This window comes from Chaetodon trifascialis, chromosome 16 (assembly GCF_039877785.1).
Source record: "Chaetodon trifascialis isolate fChaTrf1 chromosome 16, fChaTrf1.hap1, whole genome shotgun sequence".
Classification (NCBI taxonomy): domain Eukaryota; kingdom Metazoa; phylum Chordata; class Actinopteri; order Chaetodontiformes; family Chaetodontidae; genus Chaetodon; species Chaetodon trifascialis.
This window is the reverse complement of record NC_092071.1, coordinates 5,021,329-5,038,009: the sequence shown is the minus strand read 5'-3', so window position 1 is coordinate 5,038,009 and position 16,681 is coordinate 5,021,329. Positions and strand designations below refer to the sequence as shown.

General features: G+C 40.3%; 1 protein-coding gene across 1 annotated transcript; it reads left to right on the top strand.

Moving 5' to 3' along the window:
- Positions 1-210: 210 nt before the first annotated feature.
- Positions 211-16,164, top strand: LOC139345058 (hexokinase-2-like). Its single transcript, XM_070983514.1, has 11 exons — positions 211-260; positions 3,217-3,333; positions 8,527-8,689; positions 9,332-9,480; positions 9,584-9,703; positions 10,417-10,512; positions 11,132-11,231; positions 13,296-13,479; positions 13,957-14,112; positions 14,568-14,801; positions 15,868-16,164. The coding sequence occupies exons 2-11, from the start codon at positions 3,274-3,276 to the stop codon at positions 16,076-16,078; spliced, it is 1,473 nt and encodes a 490-aa protein (XP_070839615.1). The 5' UTR covers positions 211-260; positions 3,217-3,273; the 3' UTR covers positions 16,079-16,164.
- Positions 16,165-16,681: the final 517 nt, after the last annotated feature.

The window sequence follows — 16,681 nt, the reverse complement described above, 5'->3', positions numbered from 1 at the left end:
GGCCGTTAGTCCCAGTTTCTTCCGAGAAAGGTGCTTCGATTCGTGCTGCGCCGCGCGTAAACATGACAGCAGCACCCGACATCCTCCGCGTTTGTCAGCGCAGAGGTCGAATACGACCTCCTGGTGTTGCGACATGAGTCCGTCTTCAGATGCAGTGGGTGTAAACGCACTCCCAAATTGAGCCCGACTCTCACACACTGTCTTCTTCACTGAGGAAGTTAACTCCTGTCAGTGTGAGCAGCGCAGCGCAGGACGCAAAGGTGAGTGACTTCACTTCACTGCTTTTACACGTTAGACGAGCCGTTCAGAGAGAAGATGTCAGCAGTTTGTCAGCAGATGTCCGACTTTTTCCTTCACACGGAAACCAAAGCTCAACTTCTCTGTCTGAGGAGATTTAGGTTTTTAATCAAACTTGCGCTCATTTAAGTTTTGAGTATGATGTCAGCTCCTTCACTTCACCGAAGAACCCCCTGCTTCCTCCTCATAGAAGCCAGAGGGGCCCCTGGACCCCTGATCTGAAACCTTGAGCCTTTCATTCCACCTGTCTGGCCGTGACTTCAGCAGTAATGTTGTCGCTTCGTTTTCTGTCGCCTACGCTGAAGTACTGTTTTAAACCGCGGCTGCTCCCGTTTGCGCACAGTAGAGAGCTTGGCTTTGTTTCAGGTTACATGTCAGAATTTGGATGCACTTTATAGGTGGTTGAATCCATCACTTAAAGCTGTTTCAAAGCTGACTGGTTTAATTTTAAACAGACTTGTCAGTTGGATCTGAACGAAGAAAAGACAGCAGCTGAAATGAGCCAAAGCTGAAACATGTTTGACGCTCTGTCCCTGCTCAGGTGTGACTTTGGCAGGGCGGGGCTCAAACACAACCTCCATAAACTGCATCCAGGTGGAGGTTAGTGTGTTGCCGGTTTTCATTCATTCCAACATGGCCGGTGACATTCTCTGATGGAGACAGATACCCCAGTCTGACTAGTCCTGTCCTCTGACCCTGAAATCATCTTGTTGGTCAGATTCCACTTAAACAGGTGGAGTTTAAAAGCCACATAACCCGTAATGTGTCCTGTGAGACACTCCACCCAAAAACTTAATCTGGAGTGTTGTCATCACCTGGAGCTTCCCCTCAGGTCACAGATGTCACAACCTTTGTGTTGCAAATTATTTACTTGACTTAAAGAAGTAACACCTCGTTGTAAAAGTACTCCATGACAGGTAAAAGTCATGTTAACCCATTACTGAAGTAAAAGTACAGAAGTATTAGCAACAAAGTTCACATGTTATCATTGTTATTATTAATGTATTAGGTGGTCCTTAAAGTTTATAGCTGCTCAAAGTGGAACTAATTCTACCTCTTTCATACTTCATTTGTACACTGTTGACTAATAATAATAATAATAATAATAATAATGTGAAACTTTTTTTGTTTAGCATCTGTCATACAAAGAGTGCAGCTCAAAGTGCTTCACACAAAAAAAGACACAGTATGAACATAAAAACAGAGATGGAAATTTAATAAATGTCAAATTAGATGGAGAATGAAATGCAGTTGATAGCAATACCAACAATGAGATAAGGGTGAAAATAAAGACAGTGCATAAGATAAGATGGAAAATGCAACATTTCTAAAGACATGCAGCAGTGCATGAGCACGAGGCAAAGCTCTAAAGCTTCAGGCCTGAATCAGGAAGTGTCAGGAAGTCTTAGCTAAGGCTAACATGAAGAGACTTTTCAGCTTTCTTTTAAAGCACACTGCTTCCCTCATATCTATCAGTAGTGTGTTTTAGAGCTTTGAGGCGTAATTGACAAAGGTTGCATCCCAATTTTAAATCAGTGGTTGCTGCAAACCTCCAGTAAACCAGCAGCAGATGATCACAGTGCTCTTGTAGGCAAATAGTAAGCAAGGGATGTAGCTTAGCTAAATCTGCCAGTAAATGCAGTAAAAAGTGCAGTGTGTCCTTCTGAAATGTGCAATAGAAGTAGAAAGTATCATAAAGGGAATATAACAACTAAATGTCCATACTCTGTAAAAAGCTGAAGATGATACCCATGAACATTTGATCCATTGTTAATGTTAAAATATGAATTAGTGCAGCTTTAAAGTTATCAGCAGAGGTCAGAGGATGTTTTCTACTGGTCAGAATTTAGATGCTCTAACATGAGCTCCTCCTAGTTTGCAGAAATTATTCAATAATCAATGAATGAATGACTTTAGGGGTGAAAACTCCTTCACAGCCTATGGAATACATTTTTACTGATTCTTATCTTCTTAGTTATACTCATGAATTCAGACATTTCATTCAGCTGACTTGTCCATTAGGTCGAGTTCAGTGTCAAGTCAGTGACTGAAGGTGGAAGTGGCTGTCCTCAGTCATCATGCGCTCGCTCTCAATGTGACTCCTCACCTCACATTTTTTCTAAGCTTGAGATTCTCATGATTCAAGCGTCCTGTAACAGATGAACTCACGTGATGTTGTGCTCTGGTTACAGCCGCCTCCTCTTTACTGCTGTGCTCTGTTAGGAGGATGTCCCAGCAGGTGGAAGTGAAATATGGGCTTGTTCCCCTTTTGTGTGGACCTTCCTGACTTAAAATCAGCTTTCAGTGCTGTCAGGCCACATGGTCTTGAGCAAAAAGGGTTCTGGGTGATTTCTTTACTAAACAATTAGCTGCATAAAAACAGTGTATTCAAAGTAAACATCAGATTAGGAAGTGATAAAGAAACATGACTGCACATGAACGCACCATCTCATCTTAGAGTTAAGACTTGAATTTACAAATACACACAACTCTATTCAGTTGGTCTTAAGGGTTTAATTTCAGCTGAGGATGCCCTCCCTCTCTTTTCAAGATCCTTTCATTGTCCCTCTAATTTGAACACTTTCAGTTTGATTCATTCCTAAAATACCACTGAACAGCATTCACTTACTGTCTAACAGCTAAAGTCCAGATATGCGTATATATTGACCAATACATACCTTTAACCTGGAAATCAGCATTGGTCATATTCTCAGATGAAATGTCCACCTGAGTCTTCATCTGTTATTAACATCCACTCGCAGCTTTTAAGACTCACAAGCAGGAGCAAATGATTGTCTTTGGCCTAAGTTTGGTCTATCAAACAACACAGAATTTGTCCTTAAAGGTGTTTACATTGAGGTCTGTGGATAAGACTGTTACACTGAAGTTGTTTTTCATGTAAATTTAGTGTCTGTTCAGGTGAGCAGTGAAGCGACAAACGGCGAGAACAGCCCACAGATTTCCAAAAAGGTCAAAATGAGCGGAGAAAACTCCAACCTGCACCTGGACGGCATCCCTCTGGATGTGCTGAGTAAGGTGAGTGTCACCTGAGGAGGAGACATGTTTATTGTTGTTGTTTTTCAAATTCTGCCATCCACCAGTTTACAGGAGTCACAGTCAGTATTAGTGAGGTGGTTTCTCCCTTTAAGTATCTCAGCTGGTGCAGATTAATAACAGACTATTTTATTCCAGACTGCTGAACATGCAGCAGTTTAAACACTTCATTAACTCTCAAGAAAGTTGATGAAAATCACAAATTCTGCTACAATATCAGTTTGTGAAGATGTCTGGAAATCAGCCCATTGATATGTGAGTTATTCATTTGGGCAACGACATAACAAAGCAACATAAATACATTCAGGATGTGTAAACTTATTATGCTATAATGAACTTAAAGCTAGCAAATACTGTATTTTTTTTTACTTCATTACATTTAACTGACAACTTAAATTGCTTGAAGGTCAATATTTTACATAAAATATATATTCTGAGTTTATAGAATATGGTGTATCATATATTAATTAATTATAAACTACCCAGCTGAATTAAAAAGTAGCCAAAATTTGCTCATTTCTGACCAGCTTCAACATTAGATACTGCATAAGTAATTCATAATGTTACACTGACAGTATTTTTACTTAAGTAAAGGAAAAACTGCAAACTCAGTGAAAAGAAACAAAAATGGAAACTTGTTTCCTACAAAGAAAAGGAAAGCACAGGGTTTATATTAGTCTGAGGATCAGTCACAGGACCGTTCAGTGACAGGTGACGAGGGATGAAACACGACTTAATGTCCTTAATCTTACAATCGAAGACTTCCACTTTTCAGGTCATGACCATCAGTTCCCCGTCTGAAAATCCTCAGAGGGACAGCTGCAGGAGTCATACCCAGCGCTCCTCTTACAAAACCTCCTGCAGACTTCTGTTAGTCAGCTGGGATGTTTATTGCACTCGGTCACTGATGACAAGCTGCACCGTCTTACTCACATCTCTGAAATTCAAACAGGAAAAAAGGAAATTCCCACTGTCACCTGGTTTATTACAGTTTATCACCTGCTACAAGACTTAAAGTTCACAGCCATGCCAGCTGTGGTGGAAGAAGTATTCAGATCCTTTACTTAAGTAAAAGTACCAGTTCAGTAATGCAAATACTCTGTTTTGTAAAGTACTGCACTGTATTATCAGCACCAGTTTCTGCTACTTTTTGCTTTGACTGCGCTACATTTCACATGCAAACATTAGACTTTTTACTTCATTATTTATTTAATAATTTCATTTACAATCAGGTTAAGTAATACAGAATGGAATCAACAAATTCTGATTATAATTATTAAGAAAAAAATATTAGAATATTATTATGATTATTAAAGCAAGATAAGATATAACTTTATTGATCCCACGCCGGGGATATTACAGACAGCAATAATAGCAAGAATAACAAAGGATATCTAGGAAAGACAATAAAAAAAGAACATAGATTAAAAATCAACACACACACACACACACACACACACACACACACACACACACACACATATAACTTTACAAGAAAATAATATAGAGTATAGTATAGATACATACATATAAATACATTAACATTAGGCCCACATTGCTCAAATATGCATGACAATGCATCAATAATCATAATCCAATAATATAAAATGCATTATTCTGAAATGGGCTATTCTACAAAACCTTTACTTTTTGAACTTTAAGTATATTTTGTTAATACTTTTACTTAAGTAAAATCTGTATTGCAGGACTTCTGTTTGAAACGCAGTATTTCGACACTGTGGTATTGCTACTTCTAATTAAGTAAAAGATGTGAGTATTTCTGCCACTGGTGTACTGTTACTGTGTATTATGTATGTCGATATGTATGCATAGTGATATACTGACAGCTTAGTCTTTTCATAGCCCGCACCATCAGACTCATGATGGAGGAATGAAGTTGGTCACGCCTGCTGAGCAAAAGCAGGAATGAGCATGTAGAGACACGAGACAGAAAGGAGGCGAAGAAAGAGTTAAATGCAACAGAGAGAAAGAGTGAGAAGCGAGGCCTGAACAAACACGCCTCTGGAAAATTACTGTAAGCCATGAGAGAGAAGAAGAAGAAGAAAAGTGATGTGTGTTTGTGTCCACACGTCATGCCAGTCTGAATCGGATTCGAGATCCAGGATTAACTCAAACACTGCTGGGAAATCATCACACAGACTGCATGAGGCAGCTGTGATAATAATAATAATACTGCTAATAATCATAATAATAATAAAACTTTATTTATACAGTACATTTCTTGCAATCCAGTGTTCTTCTCAGCAGGTGAAAAATACAGAAAAATATACAAACAGGAGAAACATCAAATCCAAAAGTGACAAATAAAAGAAAATCTAATTAAAATAACAGTTAGTTTAAAAATGACTACATATTTCAATGGTAAATAAAGCATCAGCTGCATATGTGCTGTGTGCAAACAGAGAGCGAGACAGGTGTGACAACAGTAACTATGGAGAGCAGGTTCATTAGGATGCCGATTAGATCTGAATCTGCTGTCTGAGATGTCAGATCACCATATGAAATTATGCCTGTAGGCCAGACCTCCTGCTAAGATTCATTACACACTGTTCCAGTGATATCATCATCGTATGAATCTTTTTTTTCAGGGATAGCAGCAGCAAGACTGTTGCAACTTGTCTGAGGTATTTCAGACAGTGTAGTATTTGTGTGACGGTGGGAAATACTGACCCGCCTGCCAACGAAAATATTCACCATCCGACCATCACACCACAAACTGGTTCTCCACGTCTCCATGTTCAAACCTGGATGCAGAGACACAGGTCCCTGAAAGCCTGCAGCGCTGAGAAGACAAACACATAAACACATCCTGCCCAGACACATTTCACAAACTCAGTCACACAGTCGAAGGGTGTGTTTAGTCCGGGTGTGTCTGGAGCAACTTATACTGGACTCAGGTTTAGTTTGGTTCGTTTGGCCTGATGAAGACTCACACTTCTGTGTCTGTAGTTCTGTTCAGCATACAGAGATCCAGACTCTGGACTGTTTTAAGCAATGCTAGCTGCTAGCACGGCTCTGTGGACAGCCATGTCAGTCTGTCCGTCCTCTGGTCCAAACTGAAATATCTCAACCACTCTTGGAGTACTGCCATGAAATTTTGCACAGACATTCATGCTTCCCAGAGGATGAATCCCTCAGACTTTTAAGACCGTTAAGGGTCTTACATCCAAAGGTTTTTGTCCAGCTCTGGTCACAACATTTTACAGGAAAAAAACATCCTCTTACAGTGAGTTTAGTTAAGAAAATACCTCACGCCTCTAAAAGCCTCTCTTTTTTTTTTACCCAGAATCCCCTCCTCTGTGGCTTTACACAAAGCTCTTTCCATGAATTTTTGCTGAAACGTTTCTCTTCAAGTTTTCTCTTCAAGTTCAAGCTTGACTTTATTACCCGAAAAGGAAGTTGAGTGTATTGGGAGTGCCAGCAGAGACAATACAACACCAGCGGTCCATAGAAACAGTACAGGAAGCTGCACATCATTCATATATTCTAAATACACATAAAAAAAAACCATTTCTTTTCATCTTTGAGCATGAACCTAAACTTCCCCACTGCAGTTTTGACCAGAGTGCTCTGCAGGTGTGATTGTACTTATATGCTCCTCTGTAAAATGTAGAGCTATAGATGCAAGTTGGTACATTAAAGCTGCCCAGTGCAACTTTTAAAAGGTGTTGCAGGGTTTTTTCCAGCTTTGAAGGAAGCGGAAAACAGGAAAAGAGATTTGAATTGTTTCTGCCATCTCCAGAGGATCATAACTTGTTGTGCCAGCCAGGCGTCTTCCTGCAGAAAACGCCTCTGGAACATTTTAACAGAAACAGACGAGGTCTGTAGGTATGCAGGGGTTGTTTGCAGTTACAGGGATTAACATCAGAATAGAAAAGCAGGGACACATAATATGGAGAATTTGTGAATGAAACGATTTGATATCTTTTTATATGTCATCTAATTTCTAGTGTCAGAGGATGGTTGAATGGTCAAATGCCTTCTGTACAGTTGGAGGATTTGCTTAATTGCATCACTTTAAAGCCTCATTTTATCCAATGTGAAATTACAGGATATGGTTTGTAATAGACACCAACATTCAGCAGGACAGAGGGTTGAAGGGGAGGGCAAGAACCTGTATGAAAAAACTCAAAAATCCTGAGAGACATAAGAGAATTGTGGAAGTGAGAAGTACTCAGATCATTTACTTAAGTAAAAGTAGCAATTCCACACTGCAGAAATACTTCATTACAAGTAAAAGTCTTGTGTCAAAAAAATTTGCTGAAGTAAAATAAAAAAAAGTGGTTATCAGATAGATGCAGTTGAGTAAAAAGTCCTGCATTGAAATTGTTAAGTACTTAGTAATAGAACATATGTATTAGCATCAAAGTACACTTACAGTACTTACAGTACCAAAAGTAATAGTACACATTAGTTATGTAACCATGTGTTCGCCGCTAATGTTGCTGCTGCTGCTATAAGTGGAGCTAATTACAACTACTTGTTGCACTGCTGGATCGCTCTATCCATGATAATTGTTACCATAAACTATTATGTGATTTTGTATTAATAGTCTTACTGACTCAGACCCGTCGGCCAATCAGTGTCGCCGTAGTGATGGCGTTCATTCATGAAACCTGATGTCATCCACAGCTACAGGGTTCGGTCCCGCCTCTTCTCTCAGCTCTTGAGTCCTCTCTGTTTATTGATCCTCAGAGGAGTCTCTGAGTCAGCAGGACTCCTCGTGCTGAGATAAGATCCCAATCAGCTCTGTGATGTAAGTGGCCACAGACTCAAGAACGCCCTCAGCTGTGTTATAACTAGAAAGATGACATCCTGTCTATTGCATCTTTTGGACAGGACCTGAAGTACCACATAGCTTGCTGATCATGATGATAATTTCTCTTACACAATGGCTTTCTGCTGTCTGATGCTGCAGATGTTGAGGAAATGCTGCCATCTTGTGGCTGAATGATGTAAAATTTGTTCTCCTAAAATGTTTCAATCCGGTTCTATCATGTAAAGACCTTTGTAGCTTTGTTTAAAACACTGCTTCATGAATGAAGTTCATAATTTTACCACTATAATTGTTCAGTGTTTGGCTTTCAGTCATGTCTGCTTTGTTAATTTGATGCGTCACTCACAGATCTTTTCCGGATCTCTCTCTCTTTGCAGGTGCAGGACTACCTGAAGCCTTTCCGTCTGCCTCTGGTGAAGCTACAGGAGATTTCTGCTCGGCTGAAGAAGTCTATGGTTCGAGGTTTGGGGAAACACAGTCATCACAAGGCGGCCGTCAAAATGCTGCCCACCTTCGTCAGGGCCACACCGGACGGGACGGGTGAGGCTGTTTCCATTACAGTTAGCTTGATGGACAGATGGGCTACGCTGTGACGCATCAGATAGTGGAATCAACTCTTCCTTATGTAGATATACAAGTTTTATTAAGTTCAAGTTAAGTTATAGGTTGTAGTTTAGAATGTAGTATGCATTGTTTTAATTTAACTCCTTCTCCCTCAGAATAAGGGCTAAATAGTTTCTTCTGCAAATTAATTAAATAAATGTCCAGGTGTTGCTCAGCAGATTTTACATCATGTTCAGTCATCTGAAAATACATTTTAATATTATCAAGGTGTGAAAAAAATAGAGCATGATTGGCTATTTTGCTCTGGGTTTCAGCTGTCAGGCCACACACAGGCTCACCTTATTGTTGAAAGCTCCATCCAACACTGTCAGGCTGAAAACATGTAACCCATGCAAAAGATGCTCCAATTGAACATCAGTCAATGAAAAGACAGTAAACCATCATTATATGTTTGAATTTATTAGGCAGCTAAATATCTTACATTGTATTTCTGTTCTTTTTTAACCCCCACCAACATGTTTTATCACAGTTTGTCATTTAGATTAATTTCAATGTGCAGAAACGCAAAAACACAAAGAAGCACATATTTACACCTCAATCATCCACTCCGTCCTGCAGAGAAAGGCGACTTTCTGGCATTGGATCTCGGTGGAACAAACTTCCGAGTGCTTCACGTCCGTGTGGTGGAGGAGGAGCAGAAAGTGCTGAAGATGGACAGTCAGATCTGTGCCATCCCACAGGAAATGATGCTCGGAACCGGAGAACAGGTGACACACGTGCAGCATTTAAAGATTTTTAGTATTTTAATCCTGCAGTGTTGACATGATCAGGACGTATCGTTTGGGATGTTCTATCTGTCTCTCTGTCCAGCTGTTCGACCACATCGCCGCCTGTCTCAGTGATTTCGTCATCTCCCGGGATCTGAAGGGACAAACTCTTCCTCTGGGCTTCACCTTCTCTTTCCCCTGTGAACAGAAAGAAATCGACAAGGTCTCACACACACACACACACACACACACACACACACACACACACACACACACACACACACACACACACACACAATACACATGTTTCTTCAGTATTAGTCTTCATCTTCGTGTTTTCTCTAAAGTAAGACCAGATTTACGACCGGTCACGTATGGCTGGTCTGCAGTGGTGGTGGTGGAAGTACATTTACTCAAGCAATTTATTTAATTCCAGCTTAAAAGCGCTTCTATATTCCTTTTAAGTTGGAAATATTGTACTTTTTACTCCACGACATGTCTGACAGCTTTAGTTAGATGCCTTGTAAAATATAAATAAACAGGTAAACAGGTTCATTGGTAACAGGTGAGAGTATCATGATTGGGTTTGAAAGGGGTATCATCGAAAGGCTCAGTCACTCACAAGCAAGGATGAAGCGAGGTTCACCACTTTGTGAACACATGACTGGATAAAGGTGCTGCACCTGTTGTCCATCTCCTGACAACTGGACTTGAAGCTCCACCGTGTGAATTTTTCCTTTCGTTCTTTGGTAATATCTTTGTGAATGAAACTGTTGTTGTGGTTAGTCGAACAGGCAGCCTTACATGACAAGTTCAGTGGTGTTAATTGTGCTAATGATGAAATCTCATGACCGTTCACCTCCTCATGAGCAGGCAGCGTTCATCAGGCTGTAGTTAACGGAGTTTGATTTGAAATTAAAACTTCTCTCTACACAGAGCATCCTGATTCGCTGGACCAAAGGCTTCAAATGCTCCGGAGTGGAGGGAAAAGATGTGGTGACGTTACTAAAAGAGGCCATTCGCAGGAGAGGGGTCAGTCCAAAACACTGAGGGTCATATGATGGGCACAATACTATGTCATGTTGTGAGCAGCAATGATAGGTCAAAATATCTTTGTGTTTTGGTCCTTTTGTCAAAATAAAACACACTGTATCAATACATACAATCACAATGGGAACTTTTCACTGTATTCTGCCAACTCTATTAGTCAATTTTAAAATAATTATTAGTTGCAGTTTTGAAACTGTCAAGATGCATCACATTCCGGCAAGCAAAATATCACACAGCCCAGCCTGCTTTTTGCCCCCCCCAGGCTACCGTCATGGGTCATACATGTCCAGGGACAGATGCAGTAGTGATACTGATAAAAGTCAATCATGTCCTTCACTCAAAGTGCCGTCCATTTTGTTGCTGCTTTGGTTTCTTATGCAGTGTGGATTTGGATGTTTTTTGATCTAATAATAATTTAGAAGTACATGAAACTGATGTCTTTTGTGCTTTTCTGCTCCTAAAATGCAGCTCAGACTTAATTAAAAGCAATGTGACAATCTGCAGTTTCTCTTGTATAAAACTAGATAGGCAGGTTGTTTGGTACAGAGATTATAAATAAGAAGACATAAACACACCTGTGTATTGCTGTGTCTTTCCGCAGGACTATGATATAGGTTCAGTTGCCATGGTGAACGACACAGTGGGCACAATGATGAGCTGCGGCTACAAGGACCAGAGCTGTGAGATCGGCATGATCATCGGTAACCTTATGCTTCAATAAAAAAAAAAAAAAAACAACTTCAGGACATCCTCAGATAAGCCTGACATGAATCTGGCTTGGCCCATTATCTTTTACTTAAGTAAAAGTGGCAGTACTACAGTGTAGAGTCCTGCTATCAAATCCTCATCCAAGTAAAATTCTTATCATCAAAACTTAAAATCCCAAATATAAACATATTATGCAAAATGGCCCAATTCAGGATCATCTATGTAATGTGTTGTCCAGCAAATGTAGTAGTGGAGTTGAAGTATAAGTGTTTATAAGTACAAGGACCTCAAATTGTACTTGCACAGTATTTGAGTTAATGTACTAAGTTACATTTCCTCACTGTATATATGTACCATATGTAAACTTACATGGTACCAAACTGCTGAGCCTGATTATAACCTTATTTTCAGTCTTCATAAAGGATTCAGTGGGTTTCATTCAGTGGTAAACTGAGTAAACTGAAGCCTAATTCAGATCGGATTCATGTTACAGGAGTTTATATGTGACAATATGTTTGTCTTATTTGTTTGTAGCTAAACTTAGCATTACGGACAGCACTGACAAACTACAGGAAGAAATTTTGAAATAGGCGAAGATCGTCAGCGTAGAAACTGACCAGTGACCAGAGAGATTTTCAGATAATTTAACTAGATCTTTTCATACCTGCAGCATTAAATTATTATTATTATTATTATTAGTAGTAGTAGTAGTAGTAGTAGTAGTAGTGACAGTCAGATGGCTCTCTCTGAAAGCTTGCTATGTTTTTGTAATGAGTCTGTGGGGTGACGGTGTTGATCTGTGCAGACCACTTCACATAAAATCAGCTCTAAGAAGGCAGACAGGATATTTGGTTTTCCATTAAATTGGTACACACATTTGTTTTCTTTCAGGACGAATCATAATGCCTTTAGTGATCCATTTGCCTTTTCCTCTGTGTAACACTTTGGTTTATGACCAAATACCAAAATTAATCAGCCTCAGCTTTAAACGGTATATCCCTGAACACACAAACACAGGATAAAAGAAATGTTGAGTGAGAGATTTTACTCAGTTCTAATACTGAGTTAGAGCAGAAGCTAGACAGGTAGTAAGATAAAATAAGATCAAATAGAACAAATAGACAAAAAAAAAAAGATACAAAATAAAATCAACCATAGAGGCGATATACATTATATAGAAAAGCATAAAGAGATACTGCCTTGCAAAGAATTTCAAAGTGGATGTCAGAATTTCTGACAGATTGATATTCAAAAGATAACTTTAATCCGCAAAGTGTTATTCCAACCTTGCAGATGCAATAATTGGTGTTGTTAGAAACCCACACAGCCGAGGAGGCCGTTCTTCACTCACAGACAATCATGAACAACAGCTCCTCTCAGGTCTTACTGAGCCTTACAGAACACATTGAGTCTTACCTAACAGACATAATGTGTTTCACCTGGTGAACAGGAGGCTCCTCCACTCAATGATCACATTGGATGTAATGAGAGTTGTGCTGTAGCGGTGGAATTGCTCCTTTCTCTGCTGTAATTAGTTTGCTTTGAGAGCTCACTGGATGATGATTACGCCGCTCGCCTCTTTGTGTTTGTGTGTCGGAGACACAGAGAGTGAAACAAAGGTGGTGAAGAACAAGAAGGAAGGTTCGATTGTTGTGAGTTTATTCAACCAAAGCATGGGCAGCAACCAGGTTCCAGTTCTTGGTTCTTGGTACCCAAGTAGCTGATTATATTATAATGTTGATGGTTTGACATGAGTCTGGATTTTTTTTTTTTTTTGGGTTCTTCGAAGCAACTTTAAAATCAGTCCAGAACTGTTGTCATATTTTATCTGTTTTGAGGACCAAACCTGTGAAAGCGCATCTCGTTGACAGTTAGCATCATGACCCAGATGCTTTAGCTTAAATCTGAAAATAAAGTTATTTTCAAATATAAATGGCTTTCTTAGATTTGTAATGAAAGAGTGTTGATGTAATTATGACTTTAGAAGACAGCATGGTTTTTTGAGGATCAAACTGAATTCCCAGATTTTCCTCCATCGTCTTCCTCTTCCTCTGTAGGCACGGGAACCAACGCCTGCTACATGGAGGAGATGAAGAACGTGAAGCGCGTGGAGGGCGAGGACGGGCGGATGTGCATCAACACAGAGTGGGGTGGCTTCGGAGACGACGGCTGCCTTCAAGACATCCTGACGGAGTTTGACGTAGTGGTGGACAAGACGTCCATCAACCCTGGCGTCCACACGTATGTATGATGATTGTTTTGCTGCTGAAATTTGCAGAAAAATGGCTGCTCAAGTCATTTGTTGAGAGTAGATATCAAATAATTTCTGCTTCCAGCGTTTCAAATGTGAGGATTTGGAAATTCAACCTAAAGGTGGCCAAACTTATTTCACTCGATCCTCAGGGGAACATGAATATCTGGACCAAATTTAGTGGATGTTCAGATATATGTTTCACAGTGAAACCTTTTTGTGGCGCTAAAGGAAAAAACAGGGGATCCCAAATTACAAATATCTGTACAAAATGTCTTGACAACCCATTTAACAGTTTCAGTCTCTAAAGTTTCAGTTCAGAAAATACTTTCAATAATCAAGACAGAATCAAGACTTAAACTTCAAAGTGTGTGTTCTGTTTTTAAACCCTTTTGCTTGTTTTTTGATGACTGATATTTTTCTCCTCTCTCTGTCCTCTTTACACCTCTACCTGTCGTCTCCTGTAGCTTTGAGAAGATGATCAGTGGCATGTATTTGGGAGAAATCGTTCGGCTGCTGCTGGTGAAGATGACGGAGGACAAGCTGTTGTTTAAGGGACAGACATCAGAGGCGCTGCTTACTCCGGACAAATTCGAGACCAAGTTCATCTCTGAGATTGAGGAGTGAGTGTCCGATAGAGGCTTCTTAAATGATTCATCCACCATTCGCCATTCGTCAATTGTTCTAATCTGGCTGAAAACTGATCCAATTCCATATTGTCTTTTTGTTGATCGCTAACTGGTACCGCTAGCTATCATTACAGCTCAGCTGAGGAGGACACCATTAATGTTTACGACTCATCTATGCCTCTTATCCACGACTAGATGCTTCCTTCTGCACAGTGATTCGGTTGATGGGTGTAGTTCGGAAGAAAGAAAGTAGTTCTGACTTGAATCTGTCCTTTTAAGACAGGTTTTGAACATCCTGTCACACAACTTCTTTTTAGTCATGTTTCTGAAATGCATGAGGTCAACAGATTAGTCTCTCTTCAAATAAACTAAATTTGACCTTTTAGTTTCTTCATTCTCGTCCTCGCTGATCCTCCATGTTGTTTTTACTTCGTGTGTCTCTGGATCAGGCTGGACAAAGGTCTGGAAAACACTCAGAAAATTCTGACCAAGTTGGGTCTGAAGTGGGATTTGGTCGACTCCTGCGTGGTGCGTCTTGTTTGCGACACCATCTCCTCACGCTCTGCCTGTCTCTGTGCCACCGCCCTGGCAACCCTCGCCAACCGCATCCGTGTCAACCGCGGGTTGGGCCATCTGAAGACCACTGTGGGGGTGGATGGGACGGTCTACAGAAAACACCCCAAGTAAGAGGGAATATGAGAGAAGTGAAACGTCAGTATAACAATGTATAGGCCTGTATTTAAAAAAGACTTAAATAGTGAAAGTTTAATTGCATTAGTGATGTGTTTGCCTGCATTTAAAAGCTATAGCCTATAATAAATTACTTACAACACATTAAAATTAACTTATTGGCAGATATGAAGACATTTTAAGCATTTATTAAAGAATATCAGGTTAAAAATGTTGAGAACTACATTCGTAAACACTTAAAAAGGCCTTAGATCTTATATCAATTCCTGCTTAGTGTCCCTTTAAGTCTAGAAGACCAACCCTCTTGAAAATAAACTTTCAAGGGTCAATAAAGACACACAAGTTCACACATTTATCAGTGAGCATTAAGGCTAATTCTATAATTTTATGTTGTACATTTCTACAAAGTCAAACTGATGATTCAGTTTGATTCAGCCAGCGATGAGCGGAAACAGCCACCATACAAATGACCCAGGAGGAAGTCTCCTTCTCCTTTTTTTCTCTCAGTTTTGAAGAGATGTGAAATCATCTTTATGGTGTGAGCAGGCAGGAGGTGGAGCTGGTTGTTGACACATTGACAAACTTCCTGGCTTTGTGAGAAGAACAGCGTGTTGAGAAAATCCCATGAATCAAACCATGGTGCTGTTTAAAGTCCCCTCCTTTCTCTGTCCTTCAGGGTTATTTCCTGTCAAAACACAGCTTTGCTGCAGCTGTTGTATTTAAACTATACCTGCACTACATATGTTGCTTCCTGCTGCACATGCTCATCTATGAATATGTATATTTATATACATATTACTACTTTAAAATATGCACACTATTCTGCACGTTTCTGCTTTGTGCACTTCTGGGTTGGTGCTAAATCTCATTTCAACATCTCAGTGCTTGTCAGTAAAGTTGAATCTAATCTAATCAACACATTTTCTCATGATGATGGCAAGGAAGAGATTTTTTTCTTCTTCCTTTGTCTTTCTGCACTCAACGTTCGCTCATCTTTCTCCTTTCTCCCTCTTTTCTTTCCTATTCGATTTCTCCCTTCTCCTCTCCTCCCCTCTGTAGTTTCAGTGAGGAGCTCCAGGCAACGGTGCGCCTCCTCGCCCCCAAGTGTGACATCACCTTCCTGGTCTCGGAGGACGGCAGCGGGAAGGGCGCTGCCATGGTAACAGCCGTGGCGCAGCGGCTGGCTCTCCAGTCCCGACTGTTAGAGGACAGCGATGGTGAGGACGACGATGAAGAGGAGGAGGAGGAGGAGGAGGAGGAAGATAAATAAGAGCAGGGCAGATGCAAATGATACACAACACTTCTAGGCAGAGTAGATGGAGTCTGAAAACATGTTGTTTTCAAAGCCTGCAGTATTTTCTTTTTTATGTGGAGATGTTTTGCTCATTCATGCATCTACAATTACCTTTTTCGTTTCCTGTTACAAGTCCTGTGATGGTTTTTGTGTTTGTTTTGGTGGCATTTAGAAACATTAAAGTTTCCCTGTGGAGTTTCAGACCTCTAGTAGCGCTATGGAGCTGTTTTCTTTAAGCAGGTCCCTGTTTTGTTGGTGCATTATTCCACCAATCTCCAGGTGGCGGCAGCACCCCAAGAAACACAGCAATGCACCAGCAAAAGCAGGGAAGAAGAAGACAGCTGGCTAGTAAGCACGGATGCTAACGCTGCAGGATTCAAATGAAAATTCGGCTTTGCACATTTTATGAGGAAATGCATTCAGCAAATTTGTTCGACCTGAAGGATTCACATGTGTACTGACTGTAAACACAACTGCTCCTGTTTAAACTCCACAGGGCGTCTTTAAGCCAATGAGAAAGACCGCCCACAGTGTTTGACTGACAGCAGCGAGTCACCTCATCAACAAACGATAATAATG

Coding starts and splice junctions, on each gene's coding strand:
- LOC139345058 (XM_070983514.1), top strand. CDS start 3,274: ATGAGCGGAGAAAACTCCAACCTGCACCTGGACGGCATCCCTCTGGAT. Junction 8,690..9,331: donor GGCCACACCGGACGGGACGG/GTGAGGCTGTTT, acceptor TCCGTCCTGCAG/AGAAAGGCGACTTTCTGGCA. Junction 9,704..10,416: donor AACAGAAAGAAATCGACAAG/GTCTCACACACA, acceptor CTCTCTACACAG/AGCATCCTGATTCGCTGGAC.